Genomic DNA, 25,616 nt, shown 5'->3' with positions numbered 1-25,616 from the left:
GTTGAAGCTTGCCTTATGGTCAACTGCGTACTCCCAGGTAAACGGACCTTATGAAAAAGGAACGCTGTGCTGCCTGTGAGTACCTCGGTTAACTGTCAAGCTGCCAGCGCCGTCCATCTTGCTGTTTATTTAAAGCAGGAATGCCTAGCCTCATTTCCATCGTTAGTGAATATGCAAAGGGAAGCATGTCTTGGCTAAGGCCACAGGCAACTCAGGGCTGGATTGCTCAGGAGTGTCTTGTCCGCCACAAACAGGATCAGGGCTCTGATTTGTGACCTCCACATCCGTGGGGTACCTGATGTGGTGAGGAAAGTCTTCAAGAGCAAGGGGCGAAACACTGGGCAGGGTACGTAAAAGAAGCCTCAAAATGCAGCTGGACTGGGAGGAGGCAAGGGCTGACCTGGAGCACGTTCACCGGGCTGCTGGTGCCACAACGAGCCTGCGGCTGTGGCAGCATCTGGGGTCAGCCTGATGCGAAGATCATAGAGGAAAATCAGTCTCACTTCCTCCAGTACCCTGGTCCCTGAAGACTTGCCTGCCAGCTAAGGCGCCGGGGATCTGAACCGGCACTGGATCTGCTCTCGGTTTCCATGGCGACCACTTAAACTTTTCATCATCCTTCCTACAGACCTTGGAGAAGAGCTATGTTCTCTGGTTCCCATGGCAACCACTTAAACGGGTATCCTTGTCTGGCTCTATTGGAAGAGAGTCGCTAGAGTTCATGCAAATGAACTCGGATTACTCTCTTTTTACTTGGGAAATAAAATAAAATTCAAATAAAGTGCCACACCTGCTCAGAAGTTTCAGAACTGGCTTCAAAACAAGAAGGGTGAGCAACAAACCTGTCAAGCTGCTGTTTGAGGCGGGTACCACCATGTCTCTTTGACTCTTAAAAGTGCTCACCCAGAGCCTCTGGTTAGTTCTGCCATCTTACAAGGGGGGAGGGGTAGACAGCTTCTCTACCCAGTGCAGGCTTTCATTATTATGGAGGGACACACACGACCCTCATCTTTGTTCTCTCTTAATATATCACCAAAGGTAGCCCCAGACTTGGGTGACAGCCGTGAATCATATGAAGATCATATACAAGCTGCCCAGCGCTTCTCCGAGTTCTCTCGCAGGACTCCCAGAATGGATGGCTGGCGTTCTCAACTTTGAGGCTTTGGGCCAGGTGAAATAAAAGAGCTCCAGAGAAGTGAGGAGGAAAATGGAGGATTCCCTGTCTACATGTTTAGACACATCTCTGAACTCCTTTCGGGGATGTTTCCCCAAAGTAGAGATGCCAAGAGACAGAGCAGCGGCAATGTTGAAAACGACAGGTTCCCGCCACAGAGACTTCCCGGTTCTCCTGAGGACTCAGCCTGTGGCAGAGTCGAACCTGAGCACGGTCTGCTGAGAGGAGCGGTCCATGCCCTTGAAGACAGAGCCTGCGTTAGACCGATGGAGCGTTGAGAATGGCACCTCCTTCCTCCTGATTCTTGGGAAAGTGTTGACAGCCTAACCCTAGCCCAACGGAGTCACCAGCAAGGAGTGGGGGGCTGAATGTTATTCTCCAGCCTTCTTTCTCCAAAGTTCTTCTGAGTCATGTGGAACACAGCGGAGATGAAGGAGAATCCAGGTTGCAGAAAGCAGGGACCCTGCTAAGTGTATTGAGGACCCTCTTTCTTCATCCTCAGGTCAGAGCCGGGCTGGAAACCCACAGGAGGACATTGATGCCACCAATTGGAACCTTTTGTTGAGGAGATTCTTATATCAACCAATCATCCAGATGAACGTATCTGTCCAAGTCAGTGTAGGAAACAATTGCCTGGTTTCCTGATGGAGCCAATGGACACTCAGCGCACTACAGTGTAGCTTCAGACCGTCCTGAGCTCAGTGCTTCCTTCTGCCATTTTCGTTGTAATTTTTTAAATTAGTTTTTATGTTTGTGGGTGTTTTGTCTACCTATTGTATGTGCACCATGTTTCTTTCATGTCTTGTGGAGGTCGGAGAGGGCATCAGAGTCCTGGAACTGGAGCTCCAGATGATCGTGAGCCACTGTCTTAGGGTTTCTATCGCTGTGGAAAGACACCACGACCACAGCAACTCTTACAAAGGGAGACATTTAATTGAGGTGGCAGTTTAAAGTTTCAGAGGGTCAGTCCCTTATCGTCACAGTGGGACATGGCAGTGTGCAGACAGACACGGCGGGAGAAGGCTCTGCTCCATGTGCATAGGGAGAGTAGACTGTCACACTGAGCGAAACTTGAGCAAAAGATAGCTCAAAGCCCAACCTCACAGTGACACACTTCCTCCAACAAGGCCACAACTCCTAAGAGTGCCACTCCTTTTAGGAGCCATTTTTTTTTCCAAACTTCCATATTCCACTCCTTGGTCCCCAAAGGCACGTAGCCATATTATAATGCAAAAACGCATTCAGTTCAACCTCAAAAGTCCCCATAGTCTATGAGAGTCTCAAACTTATTTAAAAGTCTAAAGTTCAAAGTCTCTTCTGAGATTCATGTAATCTCTTAACTGTGATCACCTGTAAAAATCAAAATCAAAAAACAGACCATATGCTTCCAACATATAATGGCACGGGATATACATTACCATTCCAAAACGTAGGGAGCAGAGCATAAAGAGGAAATTCTGGACCAAAGGAAGACCCCAAAGCCAGCAGGATAAACCCCAAACTCTGCGTCTCCATGTCTGATGTCAAAACGTTCTTCAGCTCTCCAACTCCTTTCAGCTTTGTTTGACTGCAACACGCTTCTTTTCGCTCAGGCTGGTTCCACTCCCTGTTAGCAGCACGTGTTGGTAGGTATCCCACGGCTCTGGCATCTCCCAACATCTTGGGGTCTCCAAGGCAACGTGGTTGCTGGGAATCATACTCTGGTCCTCTGACTCTTAGGTGCTGAGCCATCGCTCATGTTTTCTGAATGGCAGGTGTTCTCTGCTTTCTCAATAAGATGAGGTGGGGATGGGTGTGCTTGCGTCGCTGAGTTTCTGAAAGACTCAAATAAAAGCATCGCTGGCGAGGCCGTGCCACAGGCGATGAAAGCTTAGAAGGCAAATGGCCTTCATGCTACCTCTGCCATCCCAGCTGTGTTTCATGTCCCTTTTAGAAAAGTGAGAAGAGCCTTTTGTTACTCAACGTCACCTTTATTTTCAGGCTGTCTGGAATTTAACCCTGGGGATGAAAGAAAATACCAGTGTCGTTACGGAGAACAAGTCTGGGGCCTTAACAAAAACAGCAGGCCGTCAGGGAATTGAGCGATTGCATTAAGAGACTGTGCCTTGTTTTCCTGTGAATATTTTTAGGGTTCGCTATGGGAGCGACAAACGTGAAGAAAAAGCTAGAAGAAATAAGGAATGTTGGAAAGACTGTCAAGAAGGGGAAAAGCTCAGCATCGCTTGCTGTGCCCCGAAGGCGGGCAGAATGCGATCACACTGTGTTCAGCATCCATAAGGGAGTGAAGGCGTTCTCCTTCTGTAGGGAAAAAAACCTGCTGGTGACAGGAGGGATGGATCGACTCGTCAGGGTCTGGAATCCTTATCTGCCTGGGTAAGTTGTCTTTCTCCTATCAAGAGTGCCCCTGGTGTTGCCAAGTAAATGGGAATGTGACTGGGGGTTCCATGTGAGGATCTCTGAAAAGTCCCTGTCCAAAATTAGTCTCTCCACACAGAGCCCGGGACGTTTCTGCTTCTAAGCCTCTAAAAGTTCACCACAGAGGCTCAGTGGTTAAGAGCAGTGGCTACTTGTCCGGAGGACCCGGGTTCTGTTCCTAGTACACACATGATTGCTCAAAATTATCTAAAAAAAGTCCTGTGGGATCCAGCTTCCTATTCTGGTCTTCACATACATGGTGTACAGATACACGTGCAAGTAAAACATCTATATACAAAAAAATATTTAAAACTTTTTCATTGTAACTGTTGTGAAATATAAATCCCAGCAGGACACAGTGGCCATTCATATAATGCCAGCACTTCGGAAAGTGAATCATGACTTCAAGGTAAAGGCCAGCCTGGGCTACATAGAGAGACTGCATCTCAAACAAAACAAAACAAAACAAATATAAATACTTTCCAATGACACAGAGACTACGGGATGTCATTTACCCGGATCTCAGTGTGACTCCCCCCGTCTGACAGCATCTTGCCTTTAAGGGACCATGATCAGCTACAGAGTAACTGGAGTTTTTACATGCCATGAGTGCAAGCTTCGTGTGGCCTCACAGCAGTGGCCCAGTGTCCTCCTGAGAGCGCGGGCTTTAGTCCCTTGAGATTGAATAACTCTATCATGCCTCTGTAACCATACAGAGTTAACGTAAGAGAACAGATGTAATTGACATGACAGAAAGCCACAGCTGGTCTGTAAGGAGCTGGGTCCACTGACTGTCCATGGCTATCTACCCCTCAGTGAGACACTGTCATATGCTCTGGACCAGGCCTGCCCTGCACATAGTAGGCCCTTCTGAGCAGGCCCCCAGAAACACTCCAGTTTTTCATTTACTTTATTATTTTCATTTGTGTGTGGTGTGCGCTCCTGCGTATGCTTGTTGGCGTGTCTCTTGCAAGTGCTCGTGCACGTGTGTGTGGTCACCTGAGGCTGACACTGAGACTTGTGCAGATTTAGAATTTTGTCACCTCGACATAAACTAGAGTCACCTGAGGAAAAAGAACCTCGATCAAGAAAATGCCTCCATCCGTGATGGAGTGCGTGACCTGGGGGCTGTAAGCCCAAATAAACCCTTTCCTCCCCAAGTTGGCTTTGGTTGCCAATGCTTATCACAGCATCAGAAAGCCAAGACATGGGTCTTCTCTTCAGCCACCCTCTACCTTCTTCATCCCAGCACAGTCTCTCGGTCAAATCCTCTGTCTCTGCCTTCTTAGCGCTGGAACAAGCAGGCTGCCACTTCCATCCAACATTTCTGTGGGTTCTGTGGATCTGAACTCCATTAGTCACGCCCGCTGCTTGCACAGCAAGTGCTGTATCCACTGAGCCATCTCTCCAGTTCTACCTTCTTGATTATATATTGAGATCTACTGTGTAGTGTAACTCTGTAATCCATCCAGCATCTGTCCTTGCTGGCCCTTGCATAGAGTCCACTGATCAATGAAGCTCCCGGAGCCCGGAGAAGGAAGGACAGAGTCAGAGTCCCACAGGCAGGCCTGTCATTTCCCAGAGACATGCTGCGAACAGGGGGTGGGAAGTAGGGTACCTACTTGACCTTTGAGTTCGGGTAAGCACAGATCACATCGGCTATGCCCAGGTTGCTGTCTGGGTCACTCTCTTTGGCATCTGTGGAGACCCACAAGGTGACCCGGTTCCCATCCATGGCACAGGTAATAACCAGGACTGTAAGGCACAGTGGGTAAGCGTATTGAATCTGGCTGTGCCTCTGTGACTCCCCAGCCAGGAGCTTCTCTTAACCACCTGCAACAGACTCAATTTTCCCATGTATAATGGTGACAAGATGCTCACCCTCTGGGGTAATAACAAAGATAAAAAACAATAACAAGGCGAGAGCAATGCAAGAGACATAATAAAAATGAAAGGCAGGTTTCTGCTTGCTTCTGTTACGGTTAGAAGCAGGTATGTGCTCTCTGCCTTAGCCTCAGCCAGGCTTCTTTTCTCTCCATCTCTTGACCCTCCCGGAGGACCCAGCCACAATGTCCCACAAGGTCGCTTTAAAATAGCTTTCTATTGCAGAGCCCAGATTTGAACGCTGTTCCCTCGGGCGGGCCTGTAGAAAGTGCCTGTGTGTCCCTGCATCCATGGCAGCCCCACCTCACACCCTTCCTTGCCTGTTCCTTTTATGCAGCTGTTGTTAACAGCTGGAGAAGCAGAGCCCCAGGCTTCCGCTCACCCCGAGGTCTGTTGCTAAAACCGCTTATTATTTTGCTTCAGTCCTTTTATTACACGAAATATATACTTGTGTAATATCAGAGGGAAACAGAAGCCTCCTCCAGGCTGAATAGAACTGCCAGATCCAGGCCAAGTCGAGTTGCATTTTACAAAGAGGAACAGAAACAGCAGACAGAATGGCTTTGTGTTCATTTGTTCTTTTCTTTCTAGAAAGCCAACAGGTGTGCTGAGAGGCCACACGGCTCCTGTGGTGTATGTACACGTATCTTTGGAAGAAAGCAAAGTGTTTTCCATGTCTGCTGACAACACTGTCAAGGTCTGTCCCTCCCCCGCTTTAATGCATGCATCCTTCAGGCAGGTTTTATTTATTTATTTATTTGTTTGTTTGCTTGCTTGCTTATTTTTGAAATATGGTCTCCCACTGTAGTCCAGAATGACCTGGAACTCTCCCTGCCTTAACCTCCCAAGCAATTTGCTCATCTTCATCTTTGGCAGTGTGAGGAGCTCTGCCTTGGCAAAGGTTCATGCAGGGTTTCGATGTATGCATTTGCTTCAGGAGCGGTGTGCATATATGTGTGTGTGTCTCTGTGTGCTGACATAAGTGTCTGTGTGTGTCCCTGTGCATGTGTATGTTTCTGTGTATATATGCATGTACATGTGTGTGTTTGGGTATTTGTGGATGTGTGTCTGTGTCTGAGTCTGTGCACACGTGCACAGCAGTTGATTGTCGTAAACTCTCCATGTCGGTGCTTGGGGCCATATGTAGCCCTTCCAGCATGTGGGCCCGTACACAACCCAGAGAGCTCCTTGTCCCAATCATTTCCCCTTGTGTCTGGAAGCTAGATAAATAGAACTGGGAATTCGGCCCTGGCCATCAGTGGCTAGCTCTTATTTTGCAATACACGCTGGACATGTGCCTTCCTGAAATGCTACCCAGGAGCCTCAGAACTTAAACATTTCTGACCTAGATGGAGGCAGTGACATCATGGTTTGGCTTTGTTTGCCTTCATATACTGAACATCCTGTCTACGCCTAAGACTTGGTCATCCCCTGACCTCTGCAGTGTGCTGGGTGGTTTTTTGTTGTTGTTGTTTTGTTTTGATTTTAATGCAAAAATAGTCTGACTGGCTCCTTTCCTCCATCATTACTCTTGTTTCTTCAGAGGATAAGACCGGGCTTCACACCCATCTGCCTACTGGGCTGTTGGGGGCCACAGGGTAGGAATTTGGACTAAATTATAGGAGGTGGGGGATCCTGTCCAGAGAGAGAGAGAAAGGGAGGGGGGAGAGAGAGGAAGAGGGAGAGTGGGGGGAGGGAGGGAGGGAGGGAGAGAGAAAGAGAGAGAGAGAGAGAGAGAGAGAGAGAGAGAGAGAGAGAGAGAGAGAAATAGCTGCATGACCTTGAGTTAGGCATTAGTTTCTAAGAAATGACACCAGAAGTTCAAGAAACAAAAGAAATTAGATTAGGTTTTGTCAAAATTAGAAACATCTGTACTTCATAGGGCATCATTAATATGAGAAATAGATTAACTTACACAATGGAGGAGATATTGCAAACCATATGCTGATAAGGAATTTGCATCAAGAATATAAAGAACTTTCAGTGCCTAGTAACAAAAATACTGATAGCCAATTGAAAGAAGATTTGAGAAGACACTTCCTCAAAAGTGGCCAATCATGGCATACGGTGCTCAGCACCATAGTTATAGGGAAATAAAAACCAAAATCCCAATAAGATATCACTTCATGAGAATAGGTAAAATTAAAAAAAAATAGCAGAGGACGATATGCTATACTGACAGAATGAGAAGAAATTGAAACCTCTATCTATTGGTATCAAAAAAATGCCATTTTTTTAAAAAAAATCATCTTATCAGTTCTTGAGTGGTAAATAGTTAACATATGACTCAGAGCTCCCACCCCAAGAGAATTAAAGACATGCATTCCTCAAGAATGTCCTTATCAGTGCATATAATAGCTTTATTTGTCATAGTTAAAAGGTAGATGCAACTCAAGTGTCCAGCAACTAATAAATGGTAAAAAAATAAAATAAAATAAAATAAAAGCAGTGCGTGTGAGAGCAAAAGAACAAATCCCTGTCCACGTTCTGACCTGGGTGAACCTGAGAGGCGTGATGTTAGGTAAAAGTCATCAAAGCCACATATTGTCTTGTTTCTTCCCTTTGTATGAAACGTCCAGAAGAAACCAGGAACCGAAGTGTGGACAGAATACAGAATGGCTGACAGTGGACATGGTGGTCCTGAAGGGGCTGATGGGATGCCCTGGCTGTGCCCTGGTCATTGCTCTGAAACTTGGTGACCGTGCTGAAATCCCCTGAATTGAACGTTCAAAGTGTGAATTTTGTGATATGCGAGTCACGTTTCAATAAAGAAGTTTTTAAGGGAGTGAGGCCAGAGAGGACTCAAGCGTGACACCAAGATTTGGAATCTAAGCCAAACTCAGAGACAGGGAATGTGGCAAACAGGGGGCCTTAAGACCAGGAGCACTGCTTTGGTTGTGTTGGACAGGGTCAGCCCGAGCTTAGGGGTGTGGCCAGGACGGGTGACATAAAATGGGGCGTTGTTAGCGGTTAGATAGACTCTTCAGCTCTGGACTGAACAAGAGGACAACAAGAGGAAGAAGAAGAGTGAGCAGAGAGAGCAAAAGTCTGCCGAAGATATGTGCCAGGCCAGTGATGTGGTCCGAGACAGTCCCCACACAGTGAGCAGGGTCCATCCTGCAGAGAGACAGGAAGTGGGTCTTTACACAATGAGGTGTGGAGATTACACCCAGTGCTATCGCTGGGGCCCGATGGCAAGCAGTTCAGTTCTCTGAGCAAACTTGATTAAAATGAGGAGATTTATGAACGCCACTGTTTGATTTATTTTGGAAATCAAATTCACCTGAAGGCTTTATCCAAAGTCCCCGTGTGGAGGACTCCGAGTTTTTAATGAGCTTTTCTCTCTCCCCGTGGACTTTGCGGCTCTTGGAGAATCATAATTTTGTATGTGGGGACATGTCTTCCGTCCTATTTTCTTTCCCCATCGCCTCTCCGTTTTCTTCCAATCTCAACTTGTGATTACAAGATTAGCATCTCGCCGGTGATGAGTCAGGCATATTGAATAGCTTCCCAATGTGTGTTTAAAATACATTGAAATCCCATCTTGGAAATATGGTGCGTGAGTTATTTCAGGCTGCACTATTCCTATTGAATAACAGCTAATCAACGAGGCGCCAAATAGCTCGATTCCCAGTATGCCTGAGCGCATAGTCTTCATTCTTTGAATTATTTTTCAGCCCAAATATTTTACTCCTCCAAATCATGGGGACATACAAACATTTCAGGAGGCTGCTGGCTTCTGGCATTCTCTAACGGGGAATAAAGTGACAGATTCAGATTGCCTTTTTCACTTGGAAGTCTCTATACATGTGACGTCACGAGCCACAAACAGGGCTGTCGTTCATCAACTGGAATTAGAATTCAGGGAAAGTTAATTTTTCTAAGGAAGGTAGCGTGGCATCCTAGCTAGCATAACACGGAAAGCTCTCTTAAGCACATCCCAGGTTTTCTCCAGGCTAAGATAATAGGTTTCTTTCTGTCCGTTTTAACCCAGCACCAGCGATTCTATAAGCAACCGCTCCCATTTGAGGGCTGGCATCTCTCCAGTCAGAGGCCCCGCCTCTTCATCCAATGTCAAGAGGCAGGTACATACAGAGGGACCTGCCGCCTGCAACTCCAACCACTCTTCTCACTGTCTGTGCCAAGTTCACGGCCGTGATGGGCGAGTGGGCAGTGGCGCATGTCTGAGTTGGCCACCCTCCTGCCAGCAACAATTCTGCAAATGGATGAAGATGTGCAGATTTGGGAGAGGGCGGGTGACAGAAAGCTTCAGAGACAGCCCGGCGTTTAAACTCAGAAATCACAAGCCAGGTACTTGGAGCGAAGCACTCAGTCCTCCTGAAATGACTTAGTTCTGGAGTTGTTTACTCCTTCCCAAGATGGGAGAAAGACCACCATGTAGAGTAATTGTCCTTCTGAAAAGCCACGCATAGACTGGGCTCAGTGCACCGTGGTTTACTCTGTGAGACTGATGTCAGCCGAGGAGACACGGGTGGAAGTCAGTAGGGTGTGCGCCATGGAGGACTTGTTGGCCGCAGAACTCGTCACTGGGTGACCTGGTGAGCAGCAGGAGATGCTGAGGTCCTGCTTACCGCAGAGAGCTGTTCTCCTTCAAATGTCACCTGTGCTCACAGTGACTATTTTTAGTTGGGGAATTCGATGCCAATTCGATGACTCAGTCTATATGTCTACGGAATAAGTGTCTCCGCACCTTTCCTTCATGACTTTTCATCCTACCTGAAATGACTTTTCCCAGATTCCAGAATTCCCTTTGTCCCCCTTGGGAACCATTTCCTAGTGCTATAACAAAATACCCGAGACAAACCAATTTACCAAAAAGCCCAGGTTAGTTTAGTTCATGGTTCTAAGGCTAGGAAACCCAAGAGCAAGACGCTGGCCTCTAATTGGGGTCTTCTTGCTGTGTCAGTATCGTAAGAGGCAGCACATGGTCAGGCAGGGCAAACGTGCTAGCTTGGGTCTCCCTCTTTACTTTTCAATACAGTTTAGGTGCCCAGCAGGGAGCCCATGGCCCTGCACACTCTAGGCAGGTACCACCAAGCTATACCCCCTAGTTCTGCCTTTCTTTTCTCACGGAGCCACTAACTCCATCATGGGAGCCCTGTCCTCGTGATCTCACCGAATCCCAGTTGCCTACCTTTAGATACTGTTAACATATAAACTTAGGGGCTGAGCTTGCAGTAGAGACTTTGGGAAGCGTGTTCAAATCATAGCACCTCAGGCCAGAAAGTGAGAAGAGATCATTGAGCTAAGTCTTTGGGCAACAGGGGAGCTCCTAACAACTGTGTGGGTCATCTTTCCAGCCAGCAAGATGAGAGAGGGGAGGGGCTGCCCTTTCCGCAAGCGACTCCTGGGATCGCCCTTTCACGGGATGTCAATGCTGGGGCCCACGCTGACTTCACAGGCGTCACAGACCCACACGGATCCAGGCACAACCAGTTTCAACCAGTTTGCTAGGAGCTCAGAGAGCGAATGGAATTTAAGCAGAGTGCAAATGCAAAGGATTAGAGTGCAGCTTACAAGACAAAGACTTCAAAGGGCTAGCGTTTGGCAACTGAGCCAGGAAGACAAAGCTCTGCCCTGCCCAGGCTCCTGAGCTCACTCTTGTTAGATTTTCCCCGTCTTGGCTACTTCTTAGCCTGTAAATTCAGAACTTCGCTTGGAGCCAATGGATAACATCTGCCTCCCAAAGCTGGCTTACAAAGCATTGGTTTGAGGCAGGAGAGATGGCTCAGTGGTTAGGAACATGTGTTGTTCATGCAGCCTTCACAGCCTTCACATCAGGCAGCTTACAACGGCTTGTAACTTCAGCTCCATGGGGTGCCCCTAACCCAGGAGCATGCACATACATAGACATACGTACATGTTTATGTAGAGGCCTAGTTACCTGCACAGAACTATTGGGAGGTGGTGGAAACTCTAAGAAGTGGGGCCTAGTGGGAGCTCTTCAGGCTGTTGGGAGCCTGGTCTGGAAGGGGACACTGAGACCTTGTCCCCCTCCTTGTTCTTTTGCTACCTGGCCGTAGGGTGAGCAGATCTCTGTGCCCTTCCCCCTCCCCCGTGCCCCTGCCAATGAGGCACTGCTTTGCTGCAGGCCTAAAAGCAGCAAGGCCACCATTACTATGGATTGGATTCTCTGGACGTATGAGTCAAAAGAGACCTTTCTGTAGTGATATTTTGTTTACGATCTAACAAATAAAGCTTGCCTGAAGATCAGAGTGCGGAGCTAAGCCACTAGTTAGCCAAGAGGCCAGGAAGTGGTGGCACACAGCTTTAATCCCAACACTCGGAAGACAGAGGCAGATGGCATCTCTGTGAGTTCAAGACCACCCTGGGCTACATGAAATTGAATCTGTCTAACCGAGAAATAAAGCCTGCACAAAGGTGATCCCAGCACTTGGGGTTACACGCCTTTAATCCCAGCACTAGGGAGGTGGAGACAGGAGGAATATGGCTGGGAGGAGAGAGGACTATAGCATGAGAGGAGGCAGGAGCTCAGTCTGAGGATTCCGTCTGAGATGCAGTCTTGAGGCTTCATAGAGACAGCAGCAGTCTGAGGATTTGTAGAGACAGGATTGCCCCTTTTGTCTGAGCATCGGTAGAGGTAAGAACTCTCCAGAGGTTTGCTGCTCTGCTCCTCTGATCTTTCAGCATTAACCCCTATATCTGACTCTGAGTTTTTATTATTAAGATCAATTAGAATCCGTATTGCACCTTTCCTCTATCTAAGGTTAGTTTTGAAGGTGTTCATAATAGGGATGGAAATGCTGACTCACACGGTAACCATAGCAAAGCACCAGAGGCAGAGTGGGTTAAATAACAGAAATGTACCAGTTTATGCTATCATTTCTAAAAGGGGGTGTGCGGTCCCCTGGCAGGTGGGAGACTGCACAGGGGCGGAGGCGGGCGACCCAAGGCCTCAGTGGGTCCCCGGTGGGTGGGAGACTGCGTCAGGTCGGAGACAGACAGATACGCCATGCAGAGAGAGTTGCGGGTATAGAGTTTATTTAGTGGGTTATGGAGCATTAAGGGAGGGAGATAAGTGGGAAATGGGGAGAGAAGAGAGAAAGGCAGAAGCTGCCTCTCCAGAAGAAGGGCAGGCAGGCAGACAGACAGACAGAGAGGGAGGGTTGGAGAGTAGATGGGAGATCTTGCTTGCTTGCTTCCTTCCTTCCTTGCTTGCTTGCTTGGTGGAAGGGCAGGGGATGTTGGGAGTGGGTGAAGCTTGTTTCTTAAAGGGACAGGGTACCCAGGTAACAGACCAAGCCAGCAGATTACAACAGCTTTTAGTTTGGAGGCTAAGAGCCCAAGATCAATGTGTTGGGCGGGTTAGGTCCTTTGGAGGCCTGTGAAAGTGGTTGGACCCAGGCCCCTGACTACCTCCTGGCAGTCTACTGGCAGTCCTGGTATTCGTTGGTTGTGGATGTACTGCCCCAATCTCTCCCATCATCTTCATTTGCTGTCTTCCCATTGTGTGTCTCTCTCTAACTCTCCTGCTCTAGCAAGGTCACCCATTGGATTGGAGTCCAGCCTTCTCCCCGATGGCCTCAACCTCATCTACTACTTGTAGCTCAACAATCCATTTCCAATTGGAGCCCCATCCTGAGTAACTGGGGTTATTTGCCATTTGCAGGGAGGTTAGCCATTTACCCATAACAACAAGTGAAGGAAACCAGGACTCAAAGCGGTTGACACACTGTGGGTGCCTGTCAGCTCACAGGGTGACCATTGCCTCTCTGATGGTCGTGGTCTCCCCAGTTTTGTGTTTGGCCCAGCCATGCAACCCTCACCATCTCACAGTCTGCTAACAGAATGCCAGCGCCATGGCATAATTTACAAGCATAACAGTGGTTGGCAGCAGTATTATTCTCACCATGTTATACCAATACAATATTTTACTCAATTCTCTAAACACTCTGTTTTTTAGTCAAGTTTCTTAATTTCTCTAAGCAACACTATAAAACAGGCAGCATTTTGTCTCTCTGTTTTACAAACAACACTGAGTGGAAGAGTTAGGAAATTGTGTGAGGCTACCCAGGCACTGGGGGGACCACTTGGTTTCCAGCACAGGTAAATGAACTCTGGGCTGTCGTGTCCTCAAACAACAGCCACACAGGAGTCTGTTCCGTGTATCCTCCAAATATGTGCCCAATGACTGGGTTGGTGGTGTATTCTTGTATTCAGAACTGGGCACAGAGGACTGCAGAGATGGCTCAGTGGTTAGAAGCACTGGCTGCTCTTCCAGAGGACCTGGGTTCAATTCTTCAATTCCCAGCACCCACATGGCAGCTCACAACTGCCTGTAACTCCAGTTCCAGGGAACCTGACACCCTCATATAGGCAAAACACCAATGCACATTTTGAAAGAAAGAAAGAAAGAAAGAAAGAAAGAAAGAAAGAAAGAAAGAAAGAAAGAAAAAGAAAGAGAACTGGGAACAGGTTTGATTACTACGGTACGACAAATGAGACCCATGGCATCAGAGCCTCCTGAAAGCTAGGTCCATGGAAAAGGGGGTGACTGGTCATGTCCTTATGGGAAGAATAGAGCCTTGAAACTCATGGTCACAATGGTCCCTTCTCTCTGATCGCCTTTCACACTCCTGTGATTGAGGGGGAACAGGGCTGTAGGCCTCACTGTCTTCTCCACACCGGACTCCTGCCAGCGTTTCGACTTTTGGCAGGGATGGACATGGGGTAGAGGTTCAGCTTGGCCAAGTCAAGCCAGACCCCACCGCAGGCAACAGCTGCGGAAGCACAGCAGATGTGCAAAGCGTAGCACTAGCTGAGCGTGTGACACACGCAGGATTTAGAGTCCGAGGCCAGCCTGGGCTATGCAGGGGAATCCTAGATAGGAAAAGAAGAAAACCTCTTTCTCTCCCCCATCTCCTCCACAGATCTGGGATCTGGAGACCCATGGCTGCTGCTTTACGGCCTCTTCCAAAGCCAGTGGCATCAAGGGAGAACTCTCGGCCTGCCTTTACCTCCCTGGACCTAGAACCCTGTGCGTGGCCACAGATGCCCTGGCTTTTCTTCATCTGAAAGTGGGGTATGAGCTCTCTGTCCTCTGGGCTTTGTTTGCAGAATGTTCTAGAGGGTGCTAGAAAATTCCAGTGGCATGGTCAATGTTCTACTCAATGCTCTACCATTCAGGTCTCAGGCTCAGAACCTGCAGCCCTGGGCCTCTGGCCTTTAGCTTATGTTTGGTGAGGCTCTTTGAACGCCCACACTGGAGTAACCTGGACTATCCAGAAGCGACTTCGCCCTGGGCTTGTCTTACTCACCAGCCTTAAGTGTACAGGACATAAAGATTCATTAGATGAGGGCAAAAGCCAGAAGCTGAGCAGACAGAGACCCGGGGGTCTGGTATTCCCACAGTTCTGTTGCTTCTGCCCAGCCCCATGTCTTAGACCCCCTATTCATAAAACAAGCCAGCCATACAGGGAGCACACACCCAACTGACAAGTCAGGGCTGGAATGGGGACCTCTGAGGAGTCCCTTCCCCGGTGCCTGGGCCAGTACTGCCTTGAGAGTAGAGTCTCCTGGATTCCATGTGTATTCTTGTTTCCTTGACACCCCAAAACTCCACCCTAACCCCCAGCTATAGAGTCATTGCCTCCTTGACAAAGAGTCTAGTGGCTACTTGCCTCTGGGGGAGGGCAGCCTTCTGGCTTCTCCCCGCTCCCACCCCCTGATGAGACGACGCAAAGGAGAGATGAAACCCTACATTAAAAAATAAAACAAGGAAAAAACACATAGAGACACACAGATTGGCTCACACAAATTCCCTAGAAACAAAAAGAAAAAAAAATGGAAACTATAAAATAAAAACAAAAGACCTGCAGGATAAGAAAAAAAGACAGAAAAATGCACAGACAAAGCATTGTGGGACAGAGATGCCACTGAGTTTGTTTTGGGTTGGCCATCTTCTGCTGGACGTGGACGGGACCTGGTCTGAACAGTGGTTTATATACCAAGTGAAACTTCTTTAGAGAAAACTAAGTTTTCATTTGGTTATCAATCAGAGATAGCTCCTGGGTTAGGGATGTGGGCTCGGCGCTGGGATCCCGTCAGGTCCTGTGCAGGCTGCCGCAGTCTCTGTGAGTCCTACAGGCGTCAGTCCTGGTGCGCTTTGAAGGCCGTATTTCCTGCCGGTTCTCCGTTCCCTCCAGTTCCTCTTCCACAGGACTCCTTGAGCTGTGAGAGGAGGGATTTGATGGAGACATCTCATTTAGGAGTGTTTCAGGGCCTCTCGCTCTCTGCACACTGGCCAGCTGTGGTCCCCGTATTTATTCCCATCTGCTGCAGGAGGAAGCTTCTGATCTACAAGCATTGCAGAATGCCATTAGGAATCGTTCTGTTGCTATGTTCCTTTAGCAGAGCCATGGTATCTGCTTTCCCCTAGGTCCCTAGTTTCTTGGCCATCTAGCAGTGTGAGGGATGGGTTCCTTCTCATGGAGTGTATTGTGTCTCTAGGGGATTTCTATGTGTGCCGATTTGTCTGTCTCCACATCTATATATTGCTTCTTGTTCTTTTCTTTTGGCTGTTTGTTTTTCTGTTTGTTTGTTTACTTGCTTTGTCCCATTCAAGTTTGTTTACTTATTTTCTTAGATGCCTGTTTGTTTTCTAATGAGAGGGTAGGAAAGGATGTGGATTTGGGTGGATGGGGAGGTGGGGAAGAGCTAGGAGGAGCTGGGAGGAGCTGGGGAAGGGGAGAATCACATCAGAATATTTTGCATGAAAAAAATCAATCAAACAAACAAAAAAGCACAAGGGGCTAGAGAGGTGGTTCAACAGTTAAGAGCACTTGCTACTCATGCAGAGGACTCAGGATAAGTTTCCAGCATCCGCATCGTGCCTCCATGGCTCATGACTACCCATAACTCCAGTTCCAGGGGATCCTCTTCTGCAAACACGAGGCACCCATGTGGTACATATACATACATGCAGCCAGAACACTCAGACACATTTAATTAATTCATTAATTAATCTAAAAGGGACAAAAGGAAATGCATTTCCTGATACCCATTCCCACAGCCTGCAAGGAAGCATCCTCCATGCCCTACGAGCCCCAGAGGCTATGGAATAAGCCACATCCTTCTGTGGAGAAGGAGCTCTCCCTGACTTGCCTATGTGAGTGGTGGGGTGCTTGACATATGCTTTCTGTACTGTGAGGTTCTCTGTAATCCATGCTTGGCTTTCATCACAGTCGGCCTAGTGTAAGTGTGGCTCACGCTTCGTTCGTTAGGTTTATGTGGACACTGGGAATCAAACCTAGGTCATCTGGAAGAACAGCCAGTGCTTTTCACCTCTGAGCCATCTCTCCAGCCCCACATGGCCCACTCTTAATCCCGTTATTCCTCCTGGCTCCACACCACACCCTCCTCCTCCCCGCCATGTTTTCATTTTGTCCTGCTTTTTTCAGCGTTCAGCAGTTCTGAGACTCCAAAGCCAGAATTCACTGCCCGAGACCAGGTTGCAGAAAATCCTTACAGTGACTGTCACAGCCTGAGGATTTCAGATAATGTCTCACAGTGGTGACTGGATTCTTGTGCCCCAATCAAGACTTTTGCCCTCCCTTTGCTTTCTCTTGATGGAACAGAGGCATGGAGGTTGGGGTTCTTAATCCATGTGCTGTGCCTCAAAGGCCAAACTTCAAATGCGGAGAGCTCATTTCAAGGGGCTGGAGGTGGTTCAGTGGTCAAGAGGATGCGTTGCTCTTGCAAAAGACTCAAGTTCAATTTCTAGTGCCCACACGGGGTGGTTCTCAACTGTCTGTAACACTAATTCTAGAGGACCTGACCCCTCTGGCCCCTATAGGCACCTGTGCTCATGTACATAAGCTCACACACGGATACCCACATACACATAATTTAAAATAGTATTTAAACTAAGTTCATGGAAAAGCAAGCACATATCATGGCATCGCAAGTGGCCTTGGTCTTGGCCATCCACTCTCTTTCTAACCTCAGTGAAGCCATGAGGCCAGCTAGAACGGCTCAGAAAACTCAAATAGAGCCACAGCAAAATGGTTGGGACAGCCAGGCTCCCGAGCGGTCTGGAATGTTTCACTCAGGATGCCAAGACAGCCTGCTTCCAGGGGAACCTTGTGCCAATCAAATTGCTGATTGTTCTGCGTGACAGAATTGTGTAGAACAAACAGCCCGCTTGGTTGATTTCTTTTGGAATGAGATGCCCTGATGGGAAGTCTGCTTCGTGGTCGACTTAATCTCCAGTGCTAACAGGCAGCTGCCCGATTGTGTCCCTGTCCTAGCCCGCCCCATGCCTGCTGTCACTCAGGAGCTGTGCAACCCAGGGTTACCTAACCCTCCTTTGCCTAAGCATCTCCCACAGCAACTGGGAAAGGGGTCAGACCAACAGCCTGGCCCTGAGTTTTCCCTTCTTTTCCTTTGTTCTATTCTGTGGACTTCCTGCCTCCTACGGTCTGGGTCAGACACACCCTTCCCTCCCTCCCTGCCTGCCACACACACACCTCCTAAGCCCCAGGACAGGCTGCTTCTCCCTAGAGAGTAGTCTGAGCATCGTGCCCTAGATGCTGGAGAGTCACTGCAGAGGAGGGAGGTGTCAGGGAGACAACACAAGGAATTAACGTTCGGTATCACATCCACTGCCTGCCGCCATTTATATCCATTCCCTCATAATCATTCCTCGCATTTCCAGACGAGATTGTATTTTGCGGATGAGGAAATCAGGCCACGGAGCCTGGGTTGCTCTTGAGTGCTGGCCTCCCAGAGGCAGTGTACGGAACCAGACTCTGGTTGCCCTGCTGTGCCCTTCGCACCTGAGTACCCACAGAGTCACAGCAGAGGTCCAGCTGCGACCTGATTGGCCTCATCACTGCCGTGATTAAGAAGCGGGGCTTTCTGGGCCCAAGGATTCATTGTGTGCTAATTTGTTTATGTGCGTTTGGGAGGAAATCTAAATTCTCAGCACTCCAGAGCATTCCATATGTCATCTAGTCACACTCCCCCTGTCCTTAAGAAGAGACACATAGCCCCGTGTGTTGGCACAGACCTGTGGCGCTATTATTGCTCAGGAGACAGAATCAGAAGGATCTCGAGTTTGAGGTCAACCTGAGCTACAGGAGAACCAGTCTCAATCAATCAAGCAATCAGTCAGTCGGTCGGAAGTGCGTGCTCTCTGTTTTCTTCTTTAGCAGTCATTAAAGCTCACCGTGTGTCAATCTTGTGTTCTGAGAGTGCCTTATCATATGTGCGCTGTTCTAATAGGATGCTATGTCTCTCCTCCTATTCCTATTCCCTGTGTCCTAGTTAGGTTACTATTGCTGTGACAAAACTCCATGACCAAAGCAGCTTGGGGAGGAAAGGGTTTATTTGTCTTACACTGCCACGTCACTGTTCATCATCAACAGGAACTCAAGCAGGGTAGGACCCTGGAGGGAGGAGCGGATGCAGAGGCAGGCCATGGAAGGGCGCTGCTTACTGGCTTGCTCCCCATATCGTACTTGCTCAGCCTACTTTGTTAGAGAACCCAGGACCACTTTCCCAGGGATGGTCTCCCCCACAATGGCCCTGTCCCTCCCCCATCAATCACTAAGGAAATGCCCAAGAGGCTTGCCTACAGCCTGATCTATGGAGGCATTTTCTCAGTTGAGATATCCTTGCTCTTTCATGACTCTAGCCTGTGTCTAGCTGACATAAGAACCAGCCAGCACACCCTGTTGTACTTTAAAGCAGCGTTACTATTCCTACATTGCAAGTTAGAGAGTGGGACTTTGAGCAGTTAGGCACTTTCCCCAGGTCCCTAGATCCATTCTTTGAGCCCCAAGCCTCTCCTGATGGCCACTGTATAATGGAGCCGTAGACAAGCTGCTCCTGGGTGTCTCTGGCATGCAGTCACCTCAGTTCTTCCTTGTCTCTCTTTTTCATGAGCAAGATCTGTCCCAGAGCCCCACCTGGTGCGTTCCCACCAAGAGCCTGTGGTGTGCTGCAGGTACAACCCTGCCTTCAGGCACGTGGTCAGCTGCTGTGAAGCATCCGTAAGTACCCGCTCATGATGTCTTAGCAACGACACGCTTGTGAGGTTGCCTGGCCCCGCCACCTTTCCATTAAAACAGAGCAGTGTGCTTCTAGAAACCAACAGTGGGGTGGGCATTCACTTCTGCTTTGTTAATGATCCCAGATTGTTCGGACAGTCTTCGCTCAGAGTCAAGTGGAAGAGCCTGCTGTCTCCCCAGTGGCTCTCAGTAGGAGTTCTTTGGGAGGACCATCCATCCCGAGAGTATTGTATCCTCGGGATTATCTTGTAGTTCTAAAGCAAATACTTCTCACAGATTGTTTGAAACGCTAATCCACTGTCTGCTCAGAGGACTTGGGGACGAGGCTCTAAGCCTACTCAGAGGAACCATCCCTGGGGTGGGGACTGACTTCAGCCATCAAGACAGAGGATATCGGACTCCCTGGGGAGGACTCTCATCCAAGACATCTCATCCAGGATGGGCCTGGAAGAGACTAGAATCAAGAACAGTGGTGCCTGATTGGGAGGGAGATCTGAGGACTGGGAGTTTAGAAGGCACAGGAAATGAACCCCGCTGTCACAGGTTCTTTTCCAGTAGCTTCAATAAAATACCCTGACAAATGCAACTTCAGGAACCGGGGTGGGGGGTGATATTTCAGCTACAGTCCGTTGTTGCCAGGAAGTCATCACAGCAGAAGCTGCAGACAGCAGGTCACACTGCCTCCACAGCCCAGAAGTGTGAACTTAGGTCACACCATATCCACATCCACAAGTGTGAGCTCAGTTCACACTGCCTCCACAGTCCAGAAGTGTGAGCATAGGTCATATCTCATCCACTGTCCAAAAGTGTGAACTTAGGTCACACCATATTCACATCCACAAGTGTGAGCTCAGTTCACACTGCCTCCACAGTCCAGAATTGTGAACTTAAGTCACACCGTATCCACATCCACAACTGTGAGCTCAGATCCTATTGCCTCCACAGTCCAGAAGTGTGAACTTAGGTAAATCACACCCACAGTCCTGAAGTGTGAACTTAGGCCACACTGTTCCCATATCCAGGAGCATGAGTCCAGCTCTTCACTCAGTTCAGAACCCGTGCCTCTCACATTCAGGGTGGGCTTTCTTCCTACCTCAATTAACCCAAGCTTAAGAAAATCCCTACAAGCCTGCCCACAGGCCAGCCTAAATCTTGACACTCCCTCACTGAGACTCCTTTCCCTGGGGAGTCTACATTGTGTCTAGCTGACAGTCAACAGTATGACACTTACCAACACTCTGGACTTGAACCTGCCGACTGTGAAACCAAACATTTCCGTTGTTGAAGCAATCTAGTCGTGGCTATCACTATACCTGTGCTAGCAGAGGAATGCACTCAGTCTGGGAGTACAGACACTTTCTAGGTAAACATTTGTTTTTAAGATGTGTTTATTTTTATTTAATATGTTGGGGTGTTTGCCTGCATGTATATCTGTGTCCCATGTACGTACTCTCTGCAGAGGCCAGAAGAGGGTGCTGGATCCCCGGGAACTGGAGTTACAGATGGTTGTGAGCTGCCATGTGGGTGCTGGGAATGGAATCCCTCACCGTCTAAGCCATCTCTCCAGCTCCTCTAAGCGGTCCATGTTGATATTTATGTCACCAGACTTCTCCATGCAAATTTCCGTTGATTTGATAACCATTACCTCTAAGCCATCTGTCTTTCAACGTTTTATACAGGTAGTGAAAGTGTGGGACTTTGACACAGGAAGACAGGTGTCTGAGTTTATTGGGTGTCATGGCGATGCCAGCGTCACCTGTCTGACTTTTGACTCCAGCGGAAGAAGGTACGCCCTTTCTCTAGTGTCATGAGCCTTTCAGCAGGATTACCTGGATCGTGTCATCCTAGCAGGGTAATCTTTTCCTAGGCTCGTTACTGGGGGCAGAGATGGCTGTCTGAAAATATGGAGCTACAACAACGGAAATTGTCTCCACACCCTTCAGCACGGCAAGTGAGGCTGGGGTTCTCCAGCAGGTGGTGCCCATAATGTATTGACGCACAACTGGGCATTTACCATAAATGGAAGGGAATTCAGTGAGATAGAGGTTACAATGTGTGTGGCATCTCCACCTCCCCTTTCTCTGTAGTTCATGTTATTTAATGTTTCTGAGCTTGCGTTTCATGGGGATACAATCACAGACATTAAATGCCGGTCTCTTAGAAATCTCCTGAACTGCCCCAAGGCTACTCATTCATTCATTTGCTATATTTATTCTTGATTTAAAAAAAAATTCCCTGATTCTGGCCTGTCAACTGCTAAGAGAGCAGATACAATGAACATTCTTCAACTATTAAAGGGGAATACATAAATAAAGTCAAGGTGAAAGAAGGAGGACGCTAAATTCCGGAGTCTCGTTCACGAGTCTGCTTCGTCCTCCGTGTGACCACCTGCCTATTCACTCACTCAGTGTCCTGTGCTTTTGGGTCCTGTAAGGAGAAGCCAGGCCTTTTCCTGTAGCCAATCAAGGGCAGACTCAGACAGGGAGGGAAGGTGGCCACAGATGAGCGATGCTTTAATGATCTGGGTGACACCTGACCCTGGGCTGAAACCTAGAAAGTAATGATGACATCTGTTCCGGTCATCAGACACAGGAGGACAACATACGAAAGCTAAATTAGATGGAACTTAACACAGAAAAATGTTTGACGTAAGATGATAATGTATTTCTAGATGGACATCAAAGTGAGGTCTGTGACTGTACCTACATGGAGGTGAACCAAACTAGGTGAGTTTCACTCAGCTTGAGTTATGTTTAGATAGGACCCTTCTTTTTCCTACTGTAGTTGGGGGCAAAACAGTTGTATTAGTCAGCTCTTTATCACTGTGAAAAATACCTGCAATAAGGTGCGGTGGGGGAGGGTGTATTTTGGCTCACAGTTCCTGGGGTCTCAGTCCGTCATCAGCCAAGGTCTGCAGCAAGGTGAAAACATCCTGGTAAGAGAGCAATGGTAAAGGAAGGATGCTCACCTCATGGCAACCCTGAAGAGAAGGGAGACAGACACAAAACCAACCATAAGATAAAGCCTTCCTGTGACCCACTTCCTCCAACTAAAACCCTCCTCTTTTTCTTCTTTAGAAGACATACATATTATGCATGTGTATGCATGCCTGCATGAATTTATATGGACCTCATATGTGCAGGTGTCCATGGAGGCCAGAGGACCTAAGAAGGATGCCCTGGCTCTGGAGTTACAGACATTTGGGACCCACCTGATATGGGTGCTGGGAACCTACTGGGTCCTCGGCAAGAACAGTCGGTGCTCTTAACTGTGATGATCACTGAGTGATGGCCTCTGTCTGATGGTCACCACGTGATGGTCACCATGTGATGGTCACCATGTGATGGTCACCGTGTGATGGCCACCGTGTGATGGTCACCGTGTGATGGTCACCGTGTGATGGCCACCGTGTGATGGCCACCATGTGATGGCCACCGTGTGATGGTCACCGTGTGATGGTCACCTGTGATGGCTACCATGTGATGGTCACCGTCTGATGGTCACTGTCTGATGGTCACCATGTGATGGTCACCGTGTGATGGTCACCGTGTGATGGTCACCGTGTGATGGTCACTGTGTGATGGTCACCATGTGATGGTCACCGTGTGGTCACCATGTGATGGTCACCGTGTGATGGCCACCGTGTGATGGTCACCGTGTGATGGTCACCATGCAATGGTCACCGTCTGATGGTCACCATGTGATGGCCACTGTTTGATGACCACCATGTGATGGCCACCGTGTGATGGCCACTGTGTGATGGTCACCGTCTGATGGTCACCGTCTGATGGTCACTGTCTGATGGTCACCGTGTGATGGCCACCATGTGATGGTCACCGTGTGATGACCACTGTGTGAGCCATAGGCTCAGCAGTTAAGACTGTTCTTGCAGAGGCCCCAGTTCTGGGCTCCACTGGCACCAGAGATACATGTGGTGCACATACATAGATGCAAGCATAACACCCCACACCCATAAGATAAAACAATACTAATAAAATTTTTAAAAATCCAAAGTAACAAATCGGAGTGGAAAAAATAACTTCAACCACCATAAATCAAAGAATAAAAACACAGTAATTCCTTTCTGAACACTAGGAGAGTGAAGCAATCCTTAGACCATTTCTGTGAATAGGCTTGCCTCAGGGATTTAGACATGCTCTAAAGATCAAGTAATTCCCAGGAAGGCAGCTCCTCACAGAGGATCTGTACACCTCAGAAATGATGGGATGGTCTGTTTCTGTCTCCTGATGCTCGAACAACGGACCCTAATTTATCAAATTACATTTCCCATGGTTCTTCATAGGCATTGGAAAAGTTCATATCCTTTTATTTATCATGTGGATAGGGCAGAGTTAAACCATACAGTTCATTCTATATAAAGGTAAACCCATGGAAGTTGAAGTGTTACAATGTAACATCTTGTTGCTGTCTTAGGTGTGCCGTAGCTGTTGGATGGGACAGAAGAATAAATGTATATTTTGTAAGTGAAATGTAACAAATGAAGATGGTTCAAAAACCATCCCCTCCAGTTGACTTTTCTATCTCTTCCCTCCTCCCTCCCTCTCATTTTTTAGTGTATTTTAATTATTTTTAATAATGTGTGTGCGTCCCCGCATGTAGGTATATGCATGTACATATAGGTGTCCACAGAAGCCAGAAGCATTGGACCCTTTAGAGCTGGAGATAGAGACAGTTGAGAGTCCCCTGGCTTAAGTGCTGAGAACCGAACTCAGGTCCTCTGGAAGAGCAGCCAGGGAGTGCTCTTAAAACTTCACCTCCGAGCCATTTCTCCAGCGCCCTGCCTCCATTTAAGAGGAGATTTGAGAATGCTTTTGCTGCCTGATATAAAACAAGTGATACACACAGGATTCTCTCTTATTTCTCCTTATTCTTTCCTCCCTTCATTTCTTTTGAAACACACACACAGTCTTCCCAGTGTTCCCGTTAAGAGGATGTGCCAGCTAGGAAAGCTGTCTGGATCTCGGGGTTCCTGGGAGCCTGGAGATCCTTTACAGGTCTTGAGTTCTAAGGATGACACACTCTTTCTCCTGCCTTCCCCACCAACAGCTCCTACTCGGCCCCTCCTCCCCAGCCTGAGGGGTTTCCCAGCTGGCTTGCAAAGACACAGGTCTTGGGGAAAGGCTGACTTTTCCTTCCTTCCTTCCTTCCTTCCTTCCTTCCTTCCTTCCTTCCTTCCTTCCTTCCTTCTTCCAGGACTGTCTTTTAAGCTTCCTAGAGCCCCTCCAATCGGGAAGAGGAAATGAAAGACCACCCATAGGCATCTCCACAGACACAAAAACCCTCTTTAGGGAGGGCCTTAAGAGACCGAAGTTTAAAGTACTGCCCCAAACTAAGTTTTAAATCTACCTGTGACATTTTATTGCCCTGCTTGCTATCCTAGGCGGTCCTGGATTTCCGAATGCATTTAAATGCTGTCCGGGCTCCTTATTCATTTGAAAGTTCACTATATTTCACAGTCTGAGCCTTGTATCCTGAGAGTGATTTGAGAGATGAATACCTGGGAAGTTTCAGCACTGAATTTGTCCTTTGGTATTACAGCTTTCGAGGCTGATGGCTTTGGGTTTAGCCCGTGAAACGGCTCTGGGTCTTATTATGAAGGCAAAGTTATGCGGTGGATCCAAGAAGAGCTTGTCAGTTGACATATGATTTGCTGAAATGCAATCACCCAGACGTCAGGAGTGGATTGCTTTTTCTTCCCACTGGCACTTGGGGAATTTGCTTTGACATTTCAAAAATCTGCATCAGCCATGGGGTGAGGGGTAGGGTTATGAAACGTGCCAACACCTTCTCTCTGAAGTTGTGAGTGTGTTGGCAGCTCACTTTATGCCTCGCACAATGTGTCCTGTTTGGCTTTGGATACAGGACACACCTCGTGATTTTCATCATTTCTGGAAGCCTCAACCCCGCTGGCAGGATGACCTGGTGAGCCGCGGCCCACTATTTGGCCCTCAGTCCACACAGTAGCACACAGTGGAGATCTCCTTCACTCAAGGGGCTACCCTGCATTTCCTGAACCCACCACACACGCTCAGTTTCCCAGAAGCCTCTGCTATGTATGGCAAGATTCC

General features: G+C 48.2%; 1 protein-coding gene across 1 annotated transcript in view; it reads left to right on the top strand.

Moving 5' to 3' along the window:
• The first annotated feature begins 3,311 nt into the window (after window positions 1-3,311).
• LOC142847869 (cilia- and flagella-associated protein 337-like) overlaps window positions 3,312-25,616 on the top strand; it is a 45,867-nt gene continuing 23,562 nt past the window's right edge. The window contains exons 1-9 of the mRNA XM_075969080.1: window positions 3,312-3,547; window positions 6,065-6,170; window positions 14,386-14,537; window positions 19,407-19,509; window positions 21,207-21,313; window positions 21,395-21,474; window positions 22,199-22,253; window positions 23,962-24,007; window positions 25,411-25,470. Of these exons, the coding sequence (XP_075825195.1) occupies window positions 3,312-3,547; window positions 6,065-6,170; window positions 14,386-14,537; window positions 19,407-19,509; window positions 21,207-21,313; window positions 21,395-21,474; window positions 22,199-22,253; window positions 23,962-24,007; window positions 25,411-25,470 (945 nt within the window). The remainder of the gene's footprint in view (window positions 3,548-6,064; window positions 6,171-14,385; window positions 14,538-19,406; window positions 19,510-21,206; window positions 21,314-21,394; window positions 21,475-22,198; window positions 22,254-23,961; window positions 24,008-25,410; window positions 25,471-25,616) is intronic.

This window comes from Microtus pennsylvanicus, chromosome 1, assembly GCF_037038515.1.
Source record: "Microtus pennsylvanicus isolate mMicPen1 chromosome 1, mMicPen1.hap1, whole genome shotgun sequence".
NCBI classification, from domain to species: domain Eukaryota; kingdom Metazoa; phylum Chordata; class Mammalia; order Rodentia; family Cricetidae; genus Microtus; species Microtus pennsylvanicus.
This window is presented reverse-complemented; position numbering and strand designations above follow the sequence as displayed.